A 26,140-nucleotide genomic window follows, 5' to 3' on the forward strand; every position below is an offset into this window, starting at 1 on the left:
GCATTTCCAAGTTATTGGTAGCACTTCCCTTGACCTGAAACATGGTATGCAACAGGAGTTGGGATATAGTCCAGGTAAATCCCACTCCCCTTTCCTCTTCTGAGAGCCTAGGAATGGATATGCCTTTCACCATTTATACATGTTACTTTTCATCAGGTTTACTCTCTTTTGCTATGTGAGTAGAGAACAGAATTTATTTAGAAGCAAGCACAATATCCTTTTGAGGTTTTGTATTTTATCTGTTAAGATTGGAAAACAGATGGTATAAAGTCTCTCTCATATACTTGATTTAAAATATATTTGAATGAGATTAATCTAAGTTTAAATGAAAAACCATATATAGACTATGTATTCATGAGAGTACCTATGTAGAACTCTATAGTTGAAAGTAGTTTACAGTTTTTAACTGATCATAGAATCAATAATCATAGCTATTTAGACTCTATATTGCTGATTAAGAGTTGGAGGGGACCTCAAAGGAGGCTATCTAGTCCAGTCCCTAATTTTATAGAAGAGGAAACTGAGATCTAAGATTAGATTTTAAGCTCTTTGAAGGCAGGGACTATCTTTTACCTCTTTTTATATTCCCATCACTTAGAATAGTGCCTGGCAATAATAGGTACTTAATAAATGTTCACTGCTTGATTGATAAATGACTTGCTCAAGGTCACAAGTTTATAAGCATGAGTAGGGATCTCAATCTAGGTCCTCTGATTCTATTTTAGTTATTATTTATAATAGGAGACAAAGGGTTATAGTACTCTGAATGGTGCCCAGAAAATCCAGTGCAAGCCTGAGGGAGCTAAAAATTTAAAAGAATTAGAAAGAGAAAGAGGAATAATCACAGGATTTTACTCTCTTCGTCTTTACTACAGAAAATCCAACCCAATTCTGAAATGACAATGGGAAAAGTTGAAAAATATTATATTTTAGTTTAATAATAATAACAGCTATATTTTAAATACATTATTTAATAATAAAACAGCTATTGAAATAATGCCAGGAAGAAGTGAGATCTGTAGTGGAACAGGGGAAAGGCAGAGAGGAAGTGAGGAAAATTCTAGCCAGTGGCAGCTGAGAAGTTAAGGAGAAGGCTTACTTTCCCCCAAGATGCAAATTAGTTACATTTGTATGATTCATAAACCAAGATAAATGCTAGAACACATGAAAATCTCAATGAAGTATTCATTAGTGAACATTAAAATAAATTTAGAGTTCTTGGACTATTAGTGCGCTTCAGAATTTATCTAATCTTTCAGACATGACTACTATAATTTCTCTCCAAATCAATCCTTCATTAACATTTTTTACCTTTGAACCTTTAAAAGTTTTCCAAAGAAGGAGATTCTACATGTTCCTTTAGTCATCTATTTATTTTACTAGATTATGTGAAAACTATTATTAAACTTCTAAAATGTAATTTTCCTTTCTGTAGTTTTCAATAATACTAATACCTCACATTCATAGAGTGCTTTAAGGTCTGCAAAGTGGTTTCCAAGCAGGATAGGTGGTATTTATTCTCCACATTTTACCAATGTTGAAAGGGAGTCAAATTGTTCATACAGCTAGGAAATATCAGAAACCAAATTTGAAGCCAGATCTTATTGACTCCAAATTCAATGCTCTATTCACTACATCTTTGTATAAAGAATGTTCATAAAATACAGTGAACTATCTATAAAATTCTTTTAAAAAAACTCAGTCACACAAATCTGAAATAGAATCTGAAAAGTGGATCAACAATTTTCTCTCATTATACAGCAGCCTTTCCAAAAAAGAACAATTCCTTAATGCTTCTCAAAATTTTTCATAGTGCTACAGTCCTTTGGCTTAAACAAACTTTAGCAGAACACACATTAAAATCCTCTAGAATCACTATTTAATGCATATTAACAAATAATATAAGGTTAATTTAAAAAACAAAAAGTTGGAGTTTTCTGGGTTCTTTGTAATTCAATTTGAGAAATACTGCTCTGACTCTTAACTCAGATCAAATCATATATAATTGAAATATCCAAGTATTAAACACAAAGACATCTTTTTAAGGAGAAACAACTACTGAATGAAATAATCTTTCAATCCTCCTAAAGAATGAAGCTATAATTTATACATAGTGCACAGTTATGAGTGTGGAGATGAAACAGAGATGGTTGTTAAACAAAATCAAGGATAATGACCAGAAAGAAAGAATAATCAAAATTTTCTTATTCCTCATTGTATTATTCTTAGAATTTATCCTTCACACATATAAAGTATCTCAACAACTATCTGTAGTCTTATCATAGTCATTACTTACCTTGCCAAAGGTCCATCCTAGCTCTATTTTATTCATTCCCCATAGTTCATGAATATTTTCAGCCAGTCTGTCTCGGATTTTTTCTAGATGGGGAGGCAAAACAATCTAGAGGAAAAAGACAAATGAAAAATAAATAAGAATTGATTGCCGTGAGTAAAATCAATTGCAAAAACCTCTAAGTTCTGGCATTTACTATATCTACCATCTCACCTTCCTTTCTTAAGCTAAATTCTTATCCTAAGAGACAATATAAGAGAAACTGTGGACTTTAAGATAGAAAAGAAAGGAAAACACTTGTAATGACTTTAGAATAAATGAATATATAGATGAAAATGTTTTTAAAACTGAAAGGAAGAGGGGATTAGGGTAGAATACATACCAAGATTGAGGAAGGTTTTGGAAGGATGTACAGATGAAGGTAGAAGATGAAATGTCAAGTTTGGGGAATAGATAGTAATTCAATTTGTCTGTGATAAATGGTGTATAAAGGAGAATAATACCAAAATTCATTTTTTTACTTCAAAAGCTGTAAGTTGATATTAAAGGGAGTTTTGGAAGGAGGTAATGGTCTAGAATGGAAATAGAAGTTGGATGGAATGCAACAAACCCGGAAGTACAGGGATAGACCTTAGAATCCTGTGGAAAGGTTCTGGGATAGTTAACAGCCCTGGTGAAGGAGGAGACAAGGAGAGCAAGCAATGACTCTGGAGCTGTTCTCTCTCTCTCTCTCTCTCTCTCTCTCTCTCTCTCTCTCTCTCTCTCTCTCTCTCTCTCTCTCTCTCCTGATCCTGTGGAAAAACCCATTCAACCATCTGGTGTGATTCTTGTGATTGCTCTGCCATCCCAGACACTGAAGAAACATCCCAGGACCTTTCAAGAAAATCTAGATTAGTAGTGACCTGAACTGCCGAGTTGCCTTGGTGGGCTGTGTGACTAGGTTGTTACTGACACCATCTTCTGATTCATCTGCTATCTCTGCCTTTTCATCAAAGACTGTTTTGTGTGGGCTTAGCCTAGGTAGGTAAGTTAGGAAACAGGGAAAATCTAGGTAGTGATGGAGTGAGTGTAGCCCCAATGTTGGGGATTGAAGAGACCTTTTGCCAAGTCAGTGGTCTGGGAAAAAATAGATTTGGTAGTGACAGGGAATCTCTGAGCCCTCAACCTAATATCCAATGCATTTTATCCTTGTTATTAAATTTATAAATGTTAACCAACTGAAGTCACAGTGAGTTACATACTGGCCTTGGTTAGAGAGAAGTCATTTAGCTCTCTGAGCCTGAGTGGACAATCCTTTCAGACTGGGTCAAATAAAATTCCAGTCACCCATTTTAATCACCTTTTACATTGATGGCAATCTGCTTTAGTAGAGGAAGTTTTCCCAGGAACTCCCTACACTGATGAAATAAAGAGTTAATTTACCAATCTAGAACAAATAGTGCACTATTTTGTCAAACTACTATGGCAACATTATAAAATGGCTCCACTATTACTCTGCAACTCTGATGTGCTCTTTTGAAAAAAATAGTTTAACCCTTACATTCTGTCTTAGAATCAATATTAAGTCTTGGTTCTAAAACAGAAGAGCAGTATAGGCTAGGCAATTGGGCCTAAATGACTTGTCCATGGTCACACAGCCAGGAATTGTCTGAGGCCAGATTTGGAGCTAGGACATACTGTCTTTGGCCTGGCTCTGTGTATAATGGACCATCCAGCTGCTCCTGATGTATCTTAATTAAAAATAACTGTTCTCCTAGATGAATGAATGAAAGGCATTTAATAGACATTAATATATACCCAGCACTAAGCTAAACACATGTAAACTACATGAAGCTAATGCTGTTATTTGGCTTCTAAATTAAAAACTAAGGTCCCAAGAGTCAGAGGTAAAGAGGAAGTACATTTTTGATGGGGGTAGAGTGAGGTTATTAGATTAGGAGACTACTGAACTAGAGAAGAGGGGGACTAGGAGAGAATCTTAGGGAATATCTATAGTTAGATATAATGTGGATGATAAACCATCCAAGAAGAGAGAAAAAGAAAACATATAGAGGTAAGGAAAAAACCAAAAGAAAGCAGTATTGTGAAACACAAAAAAGGAAGTGTATATAGCAGTGGAGGTTGGTTCATGGTATCAAATATAAATGTAAGAAGGAAGAACCCTGGGAAATGACTATTAAATTCGGCAATTAAGAGAGGGTTGGTAACTTTGGAGAAAGCAATTTCAATTGATAAATGAAGTCAGAAAACGGTTTGCAAAGGGCCAAAAAGTGAGTGAGAGGAAGGGAAGGGAAGTCAATGAGTATGGACAGATTTTTCATGTAACTTTGGATGAGAGAAGAAAATAACTCAAGGAGATGATAGAGTCTAGCAAGTTTTCTCTTTTTGGTTTTGTTGTTTTTAGGATGAAGTTTTGAACATTTCTAAAAGTAATGCTAAAAGAACTAGCAGATAGAAGTGGTATGTTTGAAGGAGATTGAGAGATAATTGAAGTTGTAATCTTCTGGAGGATATGGAAAAAGATGGAAGGAGATAGAATCAAGGGTCTATACAGAAGAGTTGGCTTTGGCAAGGTGAAAATCTACTTCATTGTCCAATAATGGGAAAAGAAGACGAGAGGAGAATGATGTCAAAGGGTTTTAAGATGAAGAAAATGGGATAACATGGGGGTTCAAATAATTACATCTTTCCCTAAGCCTCACCAACCCTAAACCTCTCTGATCTCATCATAAGGAATGTCCTCTATCTTTTAGTACTTTCTCAATCCATTAGCTCTGTTCTGGTGAAAATGGCTGCAGAGAACAAAGAATATTCAGACTCTACATGCAGGACAATTCTATTGGGGGTAAATGAGAGAAGATACATTCAGGGCTAGAAAGGATGGCTGGGGATGCATTGTTATCAGGAAGAAGCTGGAAAAGTCTCCAGAATGAAGGAAAGTTTGTTCACTCTGAAATGGGACTTCTAGAGGAGGGAGTAGAAACAGGACAGGGCTTATATCCTGGCTCTACTCCTTATTACCTGGTTGCTGCATTTATTTTACTCTTTTTTGTATTTCTGTCATCTTTTTCTGTCTGAAAAACAAAAAAAATTCTTCAGATCTGATTTTCTTTCTAGGACTCTTTCCAAAACCTCTCCCATGCCCCCCCCCCCCCCATTGAATGTGCATCTTTTTTTCATTAATGGTAAGTCTCATATTTGTAAGGTAGATCACTTGGGTTGCATTTTTATCTATCTTGCTCTTTGAAACACATTATTCCATTCCATCTGTGGTTTCTGGTGGCTATATAATAGTATGGTGCCATTGGAATTTCCTTTCCCTAATATTTAAAAGTTTTTCTCCTGATCACTTGAAGGATTTTTTTTTTGAATTGTTAAATTTAATAATTATTTATCTTGGAGTTTGCAGCACAGGTTTTTTCCCTTCTTCTGGAGGTGATATTTAGATTCTTTTAACTGGTAATTTCTTTCTGTGTTCAGAATTTCTGTGCAGTTTTTTTTTTTTGCATTATGTTCAGATTTTTGACTTGTGTTCTCCTTGGAGAACAATAATCCTTATGCTGATTCTCTGAAACCTGTTTTTAATATTAATATATTTTTTTACATTGAGGTCATGCTTTTTTTGAATGGTATTGGTTTTTTATTCTCTTATGGTTTGTCCATTTTTTTGTATTTCCATTCAGTTGCTATCTTTTATTTTTTTTTAGTATGACTTGCTTCCTTGTGTTAAGAAAGTTTTTATTAATTTTTCCTTTTTTCTATATAAGAGGAAAAGAAGTATTAAGATTTCTGAGTAAGAGACTTTTTGCTGTGTAGCTTGTCAGTTGATGACCTCCTGCTGTGCAGGTTGGCAGTTGGCAACAGTTAGAAGAGTGTGGTTTTATAAGTTGCAGACCACTGGAAAGGGCTTTTGGGTCTCTGGTTCCCCTGAGGAGAGTAGTGTGTGTGACTTGCTCTCTCTGGGACTATTCGTGTCAGAGAAATGGATTTAAGGTCTTAATAGCTTTATTGATTATTAATGACTTGGGTAGATAAGGTAGATATATAGTAGTTATATGAGAGAAAGAGAGAGAGAGAGAGAGAGAGAAAGAGAGAGAGAGAGAGAGAGAGAGAGAGAGAGAGAGAGAGAAAGAGAGAGAGAGAGAGAGAGAGAGAGAAAGAGAGAGAGAGAGAGAGAGAGAGTAGGAGAGTAGGCAAGGGTTTTGTCCTAGCATAAGATATTGCTCTCTGAGGCAGATAGATGTAGAGTTTTCTAGAACTTAGTTAGGATTGGGATCTGGGGTATAGTTATAAGATTACTTTCACTTTACTACTTCCTATTTCCTATCCATATTTCCTAATAATAAACTAAGTGTTTTCTACTTAATAAACTGGTCTACTGGCTTTTGATCAAACTCCTGCCACCAAAATTTAACCCTTCACACAGATTCATATTTTTCCATTCTTCCAATTATTTCTAATCTGCAGGCCCATACATTTTGTGCTCAAAATTTTTATTTCTCTTCTAAACCATTTGGGAACATTCTAATGGGGTTTATACTCTCTTGGGAAATAATAGCATCTTCTGCCTTACCAAATGTTGTCATTTTCTTTTGTCATGCAATTTTTTTCATAGAAATCTGGACTGTTATATCTAATATGGAGGCTATAATCCTTTGTGTTATTAAAATCATACATACTGGTTTATCTGTGTATGTTCAAGATCCTTGAGGTTTTCTCTCTCCTGAAATCTTTGGTAATTTCAGTCTTTTTTTTTTCCTTATACTCTTCTATCACTGACTTTATGATTTCCCCTTTTAGTGCAGATTGTCTCGAGTTTGGGCTTCAAAGTCATCTCATTCTTTTTCTCATCTGGGCAACTCATAGTTTGCTGGCCTCAATTTTTGCCTCAAGTGACTTCTTGAAGGACATAATTAGTCCTAACTGAAAACTGGACTTTTCTCCTCAAGCTCAATGACTTGCCAACAGCCTTACCCACTGTTACTGCCTAAACCAGTTCCTGCAATTCCTCACTCTTGTGGCTGAGCTCTGATGTTCCACAGAGCACTGTAATACTGCTGTCCCAATCCAAGTGACCTTATCATTTGGTTTTCTTTCTTTTGATTTTTTTAAAGAAAGGTAGAAAATTATACTTCAATTTATACTCAGAGTTTATCAGTTTTCTCTTCAGAGGTGTATAGCATTTTTCCCCCATCACGTGGCCTTTGGCACTATCTTGGATCATTGTATTGATCAGAGTAATCAAGTACTTTCACAGTTAATCATCATTACAGCATTTCCAATTACTGGTCACAATGATTTCTTGGTTGTTCTCACTTCATTTTACAACAGGTCTTATAGATTTTGACATTTTTTTCTTTCTCTGAAATGACTTCCCTCATTGTTTCTTATAGCACAATAGTACTCTAGTAAAATCACATGCCACAATTTGTTCAGCCATTCTCCAATTGATGAGTATCCTCTAAATAGCAATTTTTTGGTAACCACAAAAGGAACTACTATGAATATTTTATAAATATATATATCCTTTTCCTTTTTCTTTGATCTCTTTAGGGTATAAACCTAGTAAAGGCATTGCTGGATCTCAGGGTATACATAGTTTTATAACCGTTGGACATAGTTCTAAATTGTTTTCTATAATATTTGGATCAACTCCACCAACAGTTTATTATTTTTCCTCATCTTCTCCAGTATTTGTAATTTCTGCTAGATGCAAGGTATTATCTCATAGTCGTTTTAATTTCCCTTTCTCTCATCAATAGTGATATAGGGAATTTTTTCATATTAGCATAGATAGCTTTGATTTCTTCTTCTGACAATTGCCAGTTCATATCTTTTCAATATTTAGGATTTGGAGAATGGTTCTCATTTTTATAAATTTGAATCAATTCTCTCTCTCTCTCTCTCTCTCTCTCTCTCTCTCTCTATATATATATATATATATATATATATATATATATATATGAGAAAAGAGGTCTTTATTTGAGAAACTGGCTATAAAAATTTTGATATTGTTTCATTGTCTATGGTACCTTTTAGCAAAATGTAGTTTCCCTAATTATCTCTTTTAATTAGGTCTCTTTTTGTTTTTGCTTTATCTGAGATCATGATTTTCCTTTTAATTTCAGCTGAAGTATAACAAACGGCTTCAGTCCTCTATTTTAAATCTTTGTATGATGCTTCTATTTTAAATAGTTAACAACATATTGTTGGGATTTGATTTCTAATCCATTCTGCTATCAGTTTCCACTTTATGAGTGAGCTTGTCTCACTCATATTCACAGTTATGAATACTAATTTTGTATTTTGTTTCATCCTATTTTATTCCTTTTTATCCTGAAAAGTCTTTTTTCTTTCTGTCCACTGTTTCCTTTAATGTTCTCTCCCTTTTTTCATTCCCCACTTGCCTCATATAATTTATTCCCATTCCCTTCTATTTCTTTATTGGGTAAAATAAATTTCTATACCCAACTGTGTATATATATTCTTCTCTCATTGAATCATTTTGATGAGAGTAAGGTTTAAGAATTGCCTGCTACCCTTCCCCCCACCCCATTCCCACTTCTGTTATAAAAGTTTTTACTTTTATAACTCTTTTAAGTGAGAAAATGCTCCCCATTCCATCTCTCCCTTCTTCCAATGCATCCTTCTTTCTTACCCCTTCATTTTTTGGTGGGGGATATCATCCCAACATAATGGATTTACATTCATGCCCTCTGTCTATGTAGACTCCTTCTAATTGCCCTAATAAAAATAAAGTTATTAGGAGTTACATATGTAATTTTCCCATATAAGGATGTAAACAGTTTGAATTAATTAAGTCCCTTATGATTTCTCTTACATGTTTATCCTTTTATACTTCTCTTGAGTAGTGTTTGAATGCCATAGTTTCTATTCTGCTCTGCTTTTTTCAAAAGGAATTCTGGAAAGTCCTTTATTTCATTAAATATCCATTCTCCATTTCCCAACCTCTAACCCCAGACAGTTTATATTGTGTTGCTAGGTAAGTTATTCTTGGTTATAATCTTAGTTCCTTTGTCCTCAGTTTCAAATTCTTCAACTCTTAAATGTAGAAACTGCTAAATTTGGTGTGATCCCGACTTTGGTTCTCTGACATCTGATTTTTTTTTCTTTCTGGTTGTTACCAATATTTTCTTCTTGACTTTGGAGTCCTGGAATTTGGCTATAATATTCCTGTGACTTTTCATTTTGAGAACTTTTCAGGAAGTTTCTGATGGATTCTTTCAATTTAGATTTTCATTTGGAATCTAAGATATCAGAGTAGCTTTTCTTTACAATCCTTGAAATAGGAAGTCTTGACTCTCTCTCTCTCTCTCTCTCTCTCTCTCTCTCTCTCTCTCTCTCTCTCTCTCTCTCTCATTCCCCCCCCCCCCCGTCTTTATTTTTTGATCATGGCTCTTAGGTTGTCTGATAATTTTAAAATTTCCTTTCCTCAATCTATTTACAAGGTCAGCTGATTTTCTACTGAGTTATTTCACATTTTATTCCTTTGCATTCTTTGACTTTGTTTTGTTTTTTCTCAATATCTCATATAGCAATTAACTTCTACTTGCCCAATTCTATTTTATTAAACAAATTATTCTCTTCAATGAGCTTTTGTATCTTTTTCTATTTGGCCAAATTTGATTTTTAAGAAGTTCTTTTCTTCAGTGAAATTTTTGTGCCTCTTTTATAATTAGGTCAACTCTGGTTTTTAGGTGTTATCTTCTTAGAATTTTTTTTGTGTCCCTTTTACCAGTCTTCTAATTCTCATTCCATAATTTCGTCTATTAGCCTCATTTCTTTTCCTAATTTTTCCCATAGTAGTCTTAGCTCTTTTTAAAAATTTTCTAGGAATTCTTGTTGGGTTTGGATTCAATTAGAATTCTTTCTCTTTTTTGAGGCTTTTGTTGTAGTTATTTTTGCACTACTTTCTTCTAAGCTCATGTCTTGATATTTACTGCTGCTATAATAACTTTTTATGTTCAAGGTTTTTGTTTGTTTGTTTTCCTATTTGCCCAATTTTCCAGTCTACTTTTTGACTTTGAACTTGTTAATGTTGGGCTCTATTCACCTCATTGTGAGGAGGCATACTCCAACACTTCAGGCTGTTTCTTTCAGAGCTAGTTTTGGGCATCTACATGTTTTTGAAACTTTCAAGGTTTTGTGGTCTGAAGAGAGGTGTCCTCACTGCTCTCCTGATCTGTGCTTTTAGCCTTTACCCAGGAAGGTCTCCTGTTCCCCTGTAGCCACAAATGCTAGTGTTCCGCTTGGCCCTAAAACTGTGACCAGGTTCCCTATTCTTCTGTAGCCTGCAGGAGTTAGTGCTCATCTTGCCCTTGGAACTGTGCCCAGGGCTCCTATTTCCTTGAGAATGCTATGAATTGCTCCTCTCCACCCTGGGACTGTTTATGGGCATTATTAACTGCCAGTCAGTACCAGCTGCAAGCAGTGCCAGCAAAAGATTCCCTATAATACATTTACGACCAGCTGACCAACTGTTCAACCGCTCCCTACCCTCTTATTGTCTCTATGGTGAGAGCTTCTGAAGCTTCTGTTGCTACTGATGCTGGTACTGAGATTGCAGTTGCCTCTAAGGTCCCATTGCTGGTGCTACCATACTGCATTCTGGGCTAATACTTACTCTGGTACCACAGATCTCTCCTGTTGATCTCCTAAGTTGTTTTAGGCTGGAAAAGTATCTCATTTTCACCTCTTGTTTTCTCTGCCACTCTAAAATTTGATTCAAGGAATTCTTTGGACGGGAATGTTGGGTTTAGTTGGAGTGCTTCTTGTACTCTGCCATCTTGTTTCTACTTCCTTGATTTTTAATTTTCTAAGGCAATGCAAGTAGTACAGAATTCTGTTGCAAGGCTATGGATTGGCTTTTAATATGCTCTGTTGGACTATGGTAGATGGTAGGAGAATAGGTTCCAAGTAGTAATGAGCTAGTAATTAGTCTTCTCTATTGGTAGGTAATATTTGCTTTATTTGAGTTTATATTATATAGATAATTTCTATTTTGAAGAGATTTTGAGGTCATGAAGATCAGAAAAAAATTTCGAGTTTTCCTTGTTGGTCACATGAGAAAAAGAGTTGAAAAGGCATAAAAGGAGTCATAGTATGGTTTACAATGGTACTCAAAATGGCCACTGTTAACGGATCATAGACTATGTGGAAAGGAGTAAAGTATAAGAAGAATGGAAAGTTATAAAAGAGCCCTGGTTGTTAATGGCTTTAAAAGTCAAACAGGATTATTTTAATCTTGAAGATAATAGCTATTGGAGTTAATTGAATAAAAGATTGACATGTTAGATTTATGTATTATTGAAGAGTCATTTTGGTAGCTGAGAGGAAGATGGACTTAAGTAGGGTAAGATTAGAGGAAGGGTCACCAAATTGTGTTGTGTTCAGGCATAAATCACAAAAGCCTTCCCTAAAGTGGTGATTGTGTGAATGGAGAGAAGAAAATATGAATGAGCAATGTTATAAAGATACAAAAGTAAGGACAGGAACAGATCAGCTTTTTAGGATGGTTGAAAATGAAAAACTGAGCATGGCACTGAAGTTGTGAGCCTGTGTGACTGAGAAAATGTTAGTGCCTTTAACAGTAAAAGGGAATTTCAGAAGAGGGAAGGTTTTAGGAGAAAGATAAGATAAGATTTGTTCTTTTTTTTTTTTTACATGTTCAGTTTGAGTTATCCAATATTTAATTGATAATGAAGGACTGGAATGTAGGAAATCGACTAGGATTTGAGATATAAATCTTGGAATCATCTGAAATAGCATGAAAACTGATCCTAGGGGAGTGAATAAAATCATGAAAAAATAAAGAAAAAGGAGAGACTAGGACAAAACTTTGAGGGATCTGAGAAAAGATCTGGCAAAGGAGACTTAGGAAGAATGGTCAAACAAGTAAAAGAACCAAGAAAGATCAGTGTCATGAAAACCTGGAAAGAAGATAGTACATAGGAGATGAGAGTAATCAAAAGTTATAGGAAGGTCAAGTAAGGTGAGACTCAAGAGGAGGCCTTAAGTTAATGTGACATATACTTAGTTACAGTACTAGAGACAGTTTGTATCTTAACAAGCAATATAAATTGAATTTGTTATTTAGTCTCAGAAACCTGAGCTTATTAATAGCTAGAATATGTTCTTCCTTGTAAGTTCATATTCTTTGGAGGAGAGGATTTCCTGAATAACATCAACCTCCTTGTAGTTAGAGCAAGATGGCTGTGAACTCCATCCTCTTATTAAATATCAATTGTCAATCTCTTTAAAGGCATTTAACACATTCCAGTTATATGTCATCCTCTAGCACTTGACACATAAAGTTACACTCCAACTAAATTGGTCTATTTATTCCAATCAGTCAAACATGCCTTGCTTTTTCCTACCTCTATTCTACTTGATGACCATACTATCTATGTCCATTCCCCAAAGTCAAAGCAGATGAATAGAGTTAAAATACAATGACAGTAATTAATGATGATACATTATATGATAACAATGTGAGTTGTAAATACAATATACATTAAACAATTTCCAAAATACCCAGGACCAGAAAAAAGGATTTTGTCTAGACAACAAACAACTTTAGCCTACCTGACTGGTGTCTATAGGGCATGGAATGAAAGAAGCTTGAGAAAGGAACCGTGTGGTGCCCAACAAATCCCTAATTCCTTCAGTATCACGCTTATATTCTTTGACAGACTCCAATATCATCTTCTCTTTTGGAAGCAAGGCTTCATAGCAGGGAGCATATCCAGAGGGAGGCAAAAACTTAAACTCCCCATGACGTCCACCCAAAAGGAAACGTACTCTGTATTATTTTGAAAGAGAAGACAGAAAAGAGTTAAAAGCATATATAAAAGAAAAACCAAAAATATTCCAATAAGTTTTCAATTGCAAATCATCAAGGCCATTAATTTAAAATGACCAACATTCCAGAATATACAGTAAAATACTAGAGAAATATATCCTTGTTTAGATGAAAGGTAACAGAACTAGAAAACAGGCAACAGAAGAATGGAAGGAGCACTGGATTTAGAATGTGTAGTTAGAATTTTGAAGTCCAGAACTCTCTTTTCCAGCTTCCCATGTTCCTTCTCACATTACATGCTAATGTAGGGAGGATATAGGTTTTGTGTAGCCTCTTCCCCTGGAAACATAGCAGTGGAGGTGGGGTGAGGTAAGAGGCAGGGGGATTTTACTCAGGTGTTTTATACTCAGGTTTTTACATTTGTTCCCTTTTTTCCTTCTACTTCAAGTGATTATTAATAAATCTTATAAAATAAAATACTTGGAGCCATTGGATATTAAATTTAATCTTGCAAAGATCAAAGAACATAGGTTTTGGTTTATGACCTTGAGAAAATCACTTACACTTTCTGGGATTAAGTTAGCTCATTTTTCAAATTAGAAGTTTGGCTATGAAATTATAATGATCAGTCTTTGACCCAGAGAAAAGTTAAGAAAATTCATCTTCTTTTTAGTAGAAATTAGAGACGCAGGTGAAGAATATAAGATATAGTCTCGTACATGGTTAATGTGCTAGCTTAGTTTAGTTAACAGCTTTTATCCCTTGGTTCATGAAATATAGGAATAGAAAGAAATATGTTTAGAAATAAAAGTTATATATAAAACTGAAATGAAAACATATAAAATGAGTTTGTAAATAGAGAATTTTACAAATCATATGATCTTTAAGTATTACATATGTTTAATATTAATTAGTGCCATTGGCTACCTAATAGAATAGAAGTAACAAAGAATATTCACCAGGTTTTTAAAAATTCTTCTAAGTGGCATAAATCCTACTGCAGAAGTTATTGCATCATTGATAATAATTATAAGGAGGGGGTTATTTTCAACAACATTAAATTATTGAAATTCTTATAGAGGTTTCCTAAAATAGAAAGGTATTATTCACATAAAAATTAAAGGAAATTGCTAAAATATGTGTGGGAAAATATTGGAAACTTATCCCAAGATTGTAGGCAATAATAATGTGAAAAAACCTGGTTGGAAAATATTTCAACCCTTCAGGCTGCTGAAGTGAGACAATGACTTTGGGGAAAAATGACATTTGGACCTTTAATTATGTGCTTATTCTCAGATTGCTACACTAGAAACTTCAGGGAATTTTCTCCTTGGGTGTGATGTGGAACTCTTGGTTGAGCTGAAACACCTTACTCCCAATGGCAGAGAGTTCCTTCATTCTTGTCTAGTATACATTCTCCTAAGTAAACTTTCTTTGGATTTTCTTTTGCTCTCAATTTGGATAAATGGGCTTTTTTCCTATTTGCTATATGGGTTCATTGTGGAACTGTTATTTGATGACAAGGATGTTAGGCCTTAGATTTTTTTTTAGTTATATTTATTTGATCATTTCCAAGCATTATTCATTAAAGACATAGATCATTTTCTTTTCCTCCCCCCTACCCCCCTCCACCCCCCATAGCCGACGTGCAAATCCACTGGGTATTACATGTTTTCTTGATTTGAACCCATTGCCATGTTGATAATATTTGCATTAGAGTGTTCATTTAGAGTCTCTCCTCTGTCATGTCCCCTCAACCGCTGTAGTCAGGCAGTTGCTTTTCCTCGGTGTTTCCACTCCCATAGTTTATCCTTTGCTTATGAATAGTGTTTTTTTCTCCTAGATCCCTGCAAATTGTTCAGGGACATTACACCGCCATTAATGGAGAAGTCCATTACGTTCGATTATACCACAGTGTATTAGTCTCTGTGTACAATGTTCTCCTGGTTCTGCTTCTCTCACTCTGCATCACTTCCTGGAGGTTGTTCCAGTCTCCATGGAATTCCTCCACTTTATTATTCCTTTAGCACAATAGTATTCCATCACTAACATATACCACAATTTGCTCAGCCATTCCCCAATTGATGGGCATCCCCTTGTTTTCCAGTTTTTTGGGCCTTAGATTTAATAACTGCTATCCTCCTTTCCCTATGAATAAACAGAAATTAAGAATTTCACTTGAATCTTAAAATTATATCCCCTAGACTATACCTAAGTAAACAAGATAGATGTAATTCTATCCTGGTAGTTACCATCCCTCCCACTCCCATTTGAGGAGAGGAGAAGACTAGTTTCTGGCCTCTAACCTCCTGCTACCTCCAATGGTAGGAATTAGTTTCCCTTAGAGAAGGATAGATATGATCTATTCCTACTTCCCTTTGAGTCTTTTGAGATTGGTCCTTGTTTATGAAAAAGAAAGAGTAAGGAGAATATACTTTGTTCATTTTTGCAGCTAAGAAAACAGAGGAAAGAGAAGAGATAGAAGATCTTCTCTTAATTCTACCTATTGTTCAGAGATGAAGAAGAATGCTGGTGAAAGGTACCCTGATGGTGTATTAGGATATATTAGTATTAGGATGAGTCATTGCCTTTTCCTTTTTAAAAAATCATCAAGTCAGTTTAAAGCATCAACTAAGCTTAAAATTGGAAATGAAGGATATTATACTGGTTTTTGAAGACCAAAGTCAGCTGAACAGAGAAATTAGTGTATAAGTGGATTTTGAAAGAAACAGCCCAAAGGACTAACTCAGGGAGTTAAGATGTCGTGCCCAGTAAGGTCTTAGTCTAGGATAGGATAGACGAGTTCAGTTTAGCCATGGAAATAGTATTTGTTTCCACAGAAGCTATAGGGATCAAGAGATTCTTACGGAAAATTTTTGAGACCAAACGAGGATAATTAGCTCTATAATCCCAGAGTTGGGAGTTGTCCTCACTACATGTATTACTCACAGTTGTTCCTCACTATCCTTGGGCTTAAAGTGCATGCTTATTCTTTCTATAAATACTATCTGCACTGGCAGGAGAGTGCTATTTTGGCTTATAGACAGAATTTTATGTAATTATTATGGGTTTGTTTTGCACTTTTCAGTAAAAGTGTAGGTTACTGTTAAGTGAGTATAAATGTCTGATTATATATGGGAAATATACCAGTGTAAGCTCATTAACTTCAGTGTTCAAACCCTAAGAGTACTGAATATTCCATTCACCCATCCTCTAAAAAAATCTTTGTCTGGAGACAGGTCAAGGAAATCAGTTACACAGAGAGAAATAGTCATTGTTTCTGAAAACAAAGTAAATAGAATGAGAGTATCATCTGTTTCAACTTGTGATTTGGTTAACTCCAGGAAAGGAGGAGCAAAGATTAGTATTAAGTATGGCAGTATACCTTAAGTAGTATGCCTTTAAGCATTAGGTCAAAGAAATTATATGATGATTAGTTAAGTAATTTCTCAGAGATCATTTTTGCTTAGGTTGGACTCGATGGCCATTGCTATTCTTTGCATTTGAGATTTTATAATTCTCTCAAATTTTAAGATTATGAAAGGTATTTTTGGTTTGATATTTTTCATGGATGCTTCTCTTGTCATTTGAAAAATGTCTTCTAGACGTCTAATAATCTTGAAGGAAAACAAGAAAACTAGACAAGTTACATTTAAAGAGGATGCTATTTGCTTTGAAATGAAAGAAGGCTGGTTATTGTCTTACCCACTAGATGACTACAAATATTTCACAATGAAAAATCAACTTTATGAGGAATTAGTACCGACAGATTGTTTTCCTATTTCTATTGGAATGCCTTTACAAGGGCTATAATGATATGGAAAAACAAAAACAAAAGGTCTTGAATTGCCTACATTTTCTTGTTATTTTCTTAGTAGGAAATGCATATGAGAATGAAAGAAAGGTGACACATGTATGATATTGTTTTCCCTTTCCATTAAACAAAAGCTATTCAGAGATCTAGTAAGAGCTGACCAGATCTAAACTCTATTTTTGAGTCACTAAACAATACAAATAAAGTCCTTACTTTCTTTAAGAAATTCAGGGTTGATAATGGTAATGGAAAATAATGGGAAGCAATAGCTTTATGCTTGAAAACAATTCAATCTACAAACAAGTCCTGAGAGAAAACAAAAGAGCAAAATATTGATCTCAATGGATGTCATTATGATGTAGATAACTCCTCCACTTGTGTTCTTGATTCCATTCCATCTTTTCTTTTGAGAGTTTCAATCCTGGATTATCTTGATTATCCATTTTTTTCTCATCTTTTAATTTCTCCTTAGACACTGTCTTCTTCCTTCCTAGCTATAAACATATCTAGATGCTCCATCCTTAAAAAGCAACAACAAAAACTCCCAAAACTTCTTCACTCTTACATTTCTTCAAGCTATTTACTTACTTATGTCTTTCCAGTCAAACTTTAAGATAGACCATCTAAATTCTTTTTACAAGAAATGTAGGCATTTCTTCATTTCTTACTAAGTTCTTAACCTATCTCAGCATTAACTCCAATCCCAATCACTTTACTAATAACATTGCTCTCTCCAAACTTACAAATGACTTTGAAGTACTAAAATCTTTCCTAGTCATTATTCTATTTGTACTTTGAGACTTTTAAAGACTATCAACTACCTCATCTTCATGGTTTCTCCTGGTTCTCCTATGTTCTTAATTTACACAGCTAGCTCATCTTATTGCCTACAAATGTGTGGGTTTCCCAGGCTTTCAATGCACATCTATTCAATTTTCAAATCTTTGCTGGAAACTCTGAAATCTATATATTCATTTCTAGTCTTTATACTGAACTCTATTCTTAAATTACTGACTATTTTTTATCTTCATCAGGTTACCCAAAGGCAACATCAAACTAAACATATCCAAAAGAGAACTCATTATAATTACCTCCAAAGAGAATTTTACTGCAAACTCTCTTTCTATTGGTGGCACTGCTATTTTTCCAATTACCCAGAGACACTAGATTTTTTTTTTGCCTCTTTTACCAGATGGTTAATTCTACTCTTCATGAAACACTTTTCTTAATTGAATTTTTGTGCCTCTTTATCCATTTGATCAATTCTACCCTCAAGGGTAAAGTTACTTTATTTTTGCATTACTTTTATTTCTTTTCCCCATTTTTCTTCTACTTCTCTTATTTGATTTCCCTTTTGAATTCATCTAGCACCTGGGACTAATTCCCATTTTTCTTTGCAGTTTTGCATGTGGTGACTTGGATGTCACTGTCCCCTACTAAATCTGCCTTGCTCTTTGTCTTCATAGAAATTTTCTATGGTTAGGTATTTCTTTTGCTTATTTGCTCATTTTTCCAGCCTTTTTTTTTTTTTGGTCTGTGGACAAGGAGTTTTGAAAACTGCTGATTCTGATGGCTTGCAGGACTCAGTACTGTGAAATATTTTGCCCTGGGGCTAAGGTCTTCACCACAGTTCAGACTTGAAAGGGTCCAGTGCTATGGCCTTTGGAGCCTCACTGTGGGCTGGTGCCAGGGCCTGGGACTTGGGACTTCAAAGGATGGGTGTAAAGTGCTCTGTTTAGGCAGGATCCTGGGATCCCAAAGTTGACCTTTGCCGAGGCTTGAAACCTGGTATAAAAGGTGGGAAGTGGTCATCCCACACTTCTGTGTACAGTTTTACTTCCTATTTCCCCTCATCCTGTGAAAATTTACTCTCTTTGCCCACTTTTCAAGTTGGATTTTTGCCCGAGAGCCCCTTCTCCATCATGGTGTTGGTTTTTTGATTCCTGTTTGAGGCACTATTTTAATGTTGGTTTGAGAGAGCTTTTGAAGCAGTTTCAGCTTTTCCTATTACTAAGCTCCCATTTTGGCTCTGGTCCGCTGCCCCAACCCCCTTGCCAGTTACCCAGATTCAAAAGTTTGGAGATGTCTTTTACATTCCTCTTCTTTCAAACTTCTAATATTTAATCAATTACCAAGTTTTGTCATTCTTACCTCTATAAAATCTATCATTTCTGTCTCCTTTTCAACAACATAGCAAACAATCTAATTAAAGTCTGATCACTTCTCCTCTGGACTACTGCAATATACTCCTGACTGGCCTCCTTATTTTGGGTCTCTCATCTCTTTAATTCACTACCTATACACTAGCCAAATAGATATTTCCAAACCATAAATCTGACCATATTACTCCCCTACTCAAAAATCTTCCATGGCTTGTTCCTCATATGCTACATTCCATCTCTATCCTCTGTGCTTTGAGAAAGGCTGTCAATTAGCTAGAAAAAGGCATCCTCCTTCCTTGCCTTACTTCAACACCAAGTTTGTATACCTTTTCTTTTTCTAATCCCTTTCTCTACCTTCGGTCATTGGCACTTGAAATTGCTTTATAGATATTTTGTATTTACCTATATGTACACATTTTGTATCCTCTAGTAGAATGTGAACTACTTGAGGGCTGAGACTTTTCTGTTCATCTTAATATTCTCAACCCCAAGTACCTTGCATTGCATGAAGTAGAAACCTAATAAGTGTTTGCTAAAATTGAATTGAATTGTATGAGATAGTGTTAATTTGGGGAATTATCTTTTGAGACACAGCCTGATGTAATAGAAAGAGCATTGGATTTGGTGTTATAAGTATATTCAGGTATTAGCTCTGATATTTATTAGATGTGTGACTATGAACAAATTACAAGATCTCTCTTAGTTTTAGGTTCCTCATCCATAAAACAGGGATAACAAATGTAACTTTATAAGATTTAAATTGTAAGGAAAATGTTCATATGTTATTTATTTTAATCACTGTTGTATTCTAATAATTCCCTTAACTTCTCTTAAAAAATCCACTTTTTCCCTTTGAAAGTATTCACAGTAAAACATTATGCATGTAAAATTCTTACTCTCTGATGCCCTTCCTCCCACCATGATAGCCCTAGAACTAATGCATTTTTCAGTGTGATGAAGCAAAATTCTTTTTATTTTTTGATCAATTTCAAAATTTTAAGTCAAATTATATTGAAAAATTACTCTCAACATTTTTTCATCCCACCTTTAAGACAAATGAGACTTACTCATTTATTTATGATAAGAAGTGTGTTATAATAGAAATAGAACTTTTTTGAAGTTGGAGAACTTAGGCCTAAATCCCATCTCTGTTTCTAACTTGCTTTATGACTTTGGGCAAGTAATCTTATACTTCTTTACTTTCCTAATTAAAAAATGATAAGGGTAGACTAAATGATTTCTAAAGTATCTTTCTAGCTTTAAATATTATATTGTGTTTGCTCATAAACACAAGATAATATTGACTGCAAAGTATATTTCAAAGTTGACCCACAGTTATTAATTAAAAAATCTAAATCCTGTGCACCAGAAATCTCAATTTCCAAGTGGGTGAAAAAGTCTTCTATAATATAAGATTTAATTTTGTGGTAATAAAACCTGAAAACAAAGTAGGTGCTCAGTGAGTGCAGAAAGGTTAAAATATTGTAGTATATGATTATAATGGTACATTACTGTGCAATAAAAAATAATTAAAGAATTCAGAGAGATATAGGATGATTTGTATGAACTATTGCAAGGCCAAATAAGCAGTCAAAATAATTGTATACAGGGTCTATAATAAAATAAAAAAAACAACAATAAAAGGCAGTTGAATTCCTACTAAATATAATTATCAAGCCCAGTGTCAGAGAACCAATGAGGAGACACATTCTTGTGACAGAAATGAAAGATTACCTTTCGGGATATTGCATATGCCAACAAATGAAGTCTCTATATTGGTTGATTTTGCTTAGCTTGTATTGCTTTTGTTTTTTGTTACAAAAGAGCATTCAATGCAGGTATTAAGAGAAGGAGATTAAGGGAAAAGGTCTAATATAAACAGAAAAGTCATCAACAAAACAAATAAAACCCCAAAATTATGTTGTGCTTGCTACTTCAATAAAATGTTCTACTTTTAATTGATATGTAGTATTATTATTCACAATCCAACAGCATGTAAAATCAGTTTTGTTCCTTTTTATTTTTGGAAAAGAAGTCCTATTACTCTTTTTTTTTAATCTTTACCTTCCGTCTTGGAATCAATACTGTGTATTGGTTTCCAAGGCAGAAGAATGATAAGGACTAGGCAATGGGGGTCAAGTGACTTGCCCAGGGTCATACAGCTGGGAAGTGTCTGAGGCCATATTTGAATCCAGGACCTCCTGTCTCTAGGCCTGGCTCTCAATCCACTGAGCTACCCTGCTGCTCCCTCCTATTACTCTTATATGCTATCAAAATTTTCCCTAGAGGCTAAGACAGAGATCCAAGGAAAAGCACAATCTGGTTCAGTGACTAAAGAATTGGAATGCTTTCTTTTTCTAAAATCAATTTTCATTTTAAGTGCCTGATTTATAACTGTATCTTTAATCTAGATAGCTATGACTAAAGTTATCTGAATCATATCTATTACCAAAGTTTTATTTCTTTCTGGTCAAGATTTATTAAAAGCCTGATAAAATCCAGTCAATGCACATACCTTTCTCTTTAGAAATATACTTAACTGAGCAATAATTTCCATACCATTGAATACAGTTAAATGGAAATGATTAAGCTTCTGGTTACTTGAATTCTAGTTGTCTGATGGACAAGAATGGAATACTAATGGCAACTACAAATATCAGTCAACTGGGGTATGTTGTTATTCATACAAATAGAAACAACTACAAAATTGGTTTTTATGATGATCAATTAGATATATAATTGCTTTAGGGTATTTAATTATAGATAATAAAAAGACTAACTCATCAATTTTACACAAATCCAAAAAAGTAGTACCAGAATTTTATAATATTCTAGTCTCCATATAAGCCCAGGCATCCAGTTGATGCCATAATATTAACTCATGAGTAAGATTATTTAGAAAAAAATTGGCACTTAAATAAGTAAATCTTTTTAGATAAATTCCTATATTGCTCACATCTGGATCCTTGCAATAGCTCTCTTCAATTTCTCCTCTCTTTAGACTTCACATTGCTTGTAATATATTTTCTGAAATATGCTACTCATGTGGCTCACTGAATCCTTCCTTGTAACTAAGAAAAATAAGTGAGTAAAATTGACCAATACATTCAACAAGTCTGACAGCATATCAACATGGATCAACTGGTGATACACTTGATAGAGTGCCAGGTCTCAAGTCAGGAAGACCTAAGTTCAAACTGGCCTCAGACATTAGTTGGGTGACCATGGGCCAGTCACTTAATTTTTTCCTTTTTGCTTCAGTTTTCTTAACTGTAAAATGGAGATAATAAAAATACCTACCTAATACAGTTGTTGAGTGAATCAAATGAGCTGATATTTATAAATGATCCTTACTTTGCACAGTGCCTGGTCCATAGTAAGCACTATAAATGCTTATTCCTTCCTCTATGTTTTCTTTCACTTTCTATACTTTGTGTTCTCTAATTCTCTATCAAAAGAAACTGTTTCATTTTCTTTTTTATAGGACCAGGTCTTCATATTCTTATTGTGGCCCTTTTATGTTGTTTAAATTTATATTATTATAATAATTTTCCTAGTTCACTGTACTGATTCCTATGTTTCTCTGGATTGTTTATATTCACCATTTCTTCTAGTACAGTAATAGTCCACACATTTATTTAACACAATTTTTCCAGACATTCCTAAATTTATGGGAATCCATTTTTCTTATCTAAAAAGTGCTGTTATGAGAATTTCCTACTATAATTTTCTTATAGTTTCTTCATCTATAAAATATAGATATAATTTACCCATAATAGATATCTTGGGTAAATGTAGATATAATTTACCCATGATGTCTATTATGTCACTTAAGTGAGCTACTGTATATGTTTTGACTATAAAAAGTCAAACATACTCTTATTATTAAATTAATAGATATATATATTAAAGTACCTACATAAAAAGTAAAAGGTGTATACTAAAAAAAACTATAGGAGATTGGACTCTAATAGCAAGCAGTATTGCTCTCACTGTAGACTGAGAGAATAGGAGACCCCAGACCTGAAATTCATGGAAGCAGCAATAGCTTCTGGAGCAAAGCCCCAATATTCAGAGGTGATAGCAAGGAACAATCATTATTCCACATGAAGCCAGGCCCTAGCTACATTAAGGCACCCCAGGGAGGAAACATGAGGGCATAAGCATAAAGTACAAAAAAGGAGATGGTAGAAAGGAGAAAGAAAATGTTAAAATTTTAATGGTGGAGAAACAGACAGTTGGGCAAGATGCCAAGGTAAGCAATTTAAGTACAAAGCTTAGATCTATAATTGAGATGGAGAGAGTAATTACACACCTAATAATAGCAGACATGAAACATGACATTTATGGTTCACAATACATGGAGACCCAAAACAGCATAGAGAAAAGCAAGGAACAGATTAAAACCTTTTTGGAAAATTTCTTAGCTTGCAGAATGGGTTTAGGAAGTGGAAAATCAAACAGGGCTAGCAAATCTCTAACACAGCAACTTAAGTATCCAGACCATTCTTACAAGGCAGCCAAACAATACATTTTTGCAAAGGACCTTGGAACTTATACGTTTATACATCTAGGAGGGGAAAGAAAAAGAGAAATGAGGGGAGAACTACCTTAAAGACTCTGATCCATACAGGGGTAGCCAGATCCATATTGAAGTCATTCCCAGAAGATACCATCATAGAGGGAATGGTTTATGTGTCAACAGATTCACAAGAGAAAGCAAATAGACAAGAACCTGATCCAAAAGATATTGAAGAACCTGTGCATACCAGTAATGTGATAGCAAATCCTCAGGAAGCAGCAAATACCCAGGAATCAAATTTGTCACCACAGAACACAGAATTATAGCATAGTCATGGGAAAGAACTGGAAAAAGAATTGGGGAATATAGAAATCACCAGGAAGGGTCAGACCAAGACATGGAACCTGATGTACCAACCAACCCCTGACACAGAGTCCCAGCATACCACTGAACAAGAGCTAGTGAAAGACCTGGGGAATACAAAATTCATTGAACAAGAATCAGAACTAGACATTGATAATACAGAACTAAATGGCACAACAATAGTTGACCTAGACAGTGAGGAAGACCTAGAACTTTATGACTACATCAAGTTCTATGAAAAAGAACACAAAGATTTAGATGAGTGGGAAACAGATTGGCATACTGAACCCATGAATTCAGAACAAATAAATTTTTTTCTGAAGAAGTAGACAAAAACACAAAAAATTCTTTTTCAGTGGAGGAAATGCTGTCTGCATTAGGAGTCAGTAGCTATGAAAAATTTTATGAAAAATATGGGGATGGGGAAAATGATGATGAAAGAGGAATAAATGAAACTACATTATAAGAAGATGACAAAGAACAATCTGAAGATATAGCCAATGTAATGCTATTATCACACCTTTCTTTTTCTAACCCAGATTTTTTAATAAACCAAGAGACAATGCATAATGATGACCCTTTCTATTGTGCCTGGTACCAGTTCCACAGAAACCCATACAAAAAGGAAGTTTACATTAATCGAGAGTGCTATTAGACATAAGATCCTATATACTTAATCCATGAAGTTACCTTAATCAAATTAGGAAAACCCCTAAACTCATAATGACAAACCCTGACTGAAAAACCTGAGACAAGTCCACAGACCCCAGTAAATGAAGATGGGAAACATCACAGATGCTATTGGAGCATCTTACCCAAACTAAAGTTATTGCATGGAACCATGACTCTGAAACCATAGGCACCAAAACAGATTACAGAGGAGAATTGAAACAGGTTACCAATATGCCTCATCCTCCCCTAAAACACAATCTTTCCAGGGGGAAAAAGAGAGGGAGGGCATCCCATGGAGATATTAACTAACAGTTCCATGCATCTCATGTTAAACATCACTAAGCCCATGATAATACACCAGAAGACAACTTAATGGAAGCCACAGAATCCATGCAAACACAGACGCTCCAAGAAAAGCTCATGATAAACAAACAGAGAGCCCATGAATGCAACAAAAAATTGCACAGAAAGAGAGATACTGAACAGAGACAGCCCAAATGACAGTGAACCGAAATAGAATAATGCCTAAAACAGATAGTAAACATATATATAAAACTCTACATCTCAAGTCTAAACTAAAATGTAATTAACTTCTACAATCAATCACATAGGAATATAATAGTTGCCTTACAATCACACATTAAGAACGATACCTACATTCATTACCTTAAAAATCTCACTTGCACACATGAAGATGGCACAAATATCCTGTAAAAAGTTTTACTCACATGCATCAACATATTCACTCTTAAGTGCATGCACATATTAATATTACACATGCATGATCCTTTAGTTCCGGATATCTAGATTGTCTTCAAGAGATGACAGGAAAGTATGTATCTTGTAAAGGAGAAGGTCCCCAGGACCTGGGACAAACTTCATGCAACACCAAAGGATGGAAGACACACTGACAACTGGAAAGAACTTTGAACCAAATACATTATGGGGACTGAACTTCAGAAGAAAATGGGTCACATAAGATTAATCTCCAATCAATTAATTTCACATAGGGGGAATTGTATCCACATGCACATTAGAATCAGCACATGAAAAATGAAGTATAGATCTTCAGGCAACATGAGAAGTGGATTTCCTGAAGAGGAGTAAGTATGAATCCACAATGACATATCTAGAACGTGAACAAATTTCACACTGACATTAGGGGCTGTGCTGTAAATAAGGGCAGCCCATAAATTGTATATCCATAAATAAATCTCTAGTGGGTCTCATACAGATGGGAAGAAAATGATCTTTATGTCTGGATGACTCCACACCAGAGAAGATATATATGTATATACAACTTGTAACATATATAAATGTATAGAAAACCCAGACATGTAAGTACATATGTAGCAAACTAACGATCTAATCAACTAATATAGATAGAAAGGACAGACCTAATATACTAACCATTAACAGACAGGGATAGTGTAGTTTAGGGTAGAAAAGGGAATGTTGTAACTAGAGAGATAACACAGGGACAGAATGAATC

At 34.7% G+C, this 26,140-nt stretch overlaps 1 protein-coding gene across 3 annotated transcripts in view; it reads right to left on the minus strand.

Annotated features, from left to right (window-relative positions):
- The window catches only part of RYR3 (ryanodine receptor 3), a 793,997-nt gene that overhangs the window by 324,765 nt on the left and 443,092 nt on the right, over nt 1-26,140 (minus strand). For all 3 annotated transcript variants that reach the window (XM_056810219.1, XM_056810218.1, XM_056810220.1), the window contains 2 exons: nt 12,899-13,115; nt 2,297-2,401 (listed from right to left, as the gene is read on the minus strand). In XM_056810219.1, coding sequence (XP_056666197.1) covers nt 2,297-2,401; nt 12,899-13,115 — 322 coding nt within the window. The remainder of the gene's footprint in view (nt 1-2,296; nt 2,402-12,898; nt 13,116-26,140) is intronic.

This window comes from Monodelphis domestica, chromosome 1 (assembly GCF_027887165.1).
Source record: "Monodelphis domestica isolate mMonDom1 chromosome 1, mMonDom1.pri, whole genome shotgun sequence".
Lineage (NCBI taxonomy): Eukaryota > Metazoa > Chordata > Mammalia > Didelphimorphia > Didelphidae > Monodelphis > Monodelphis domestica.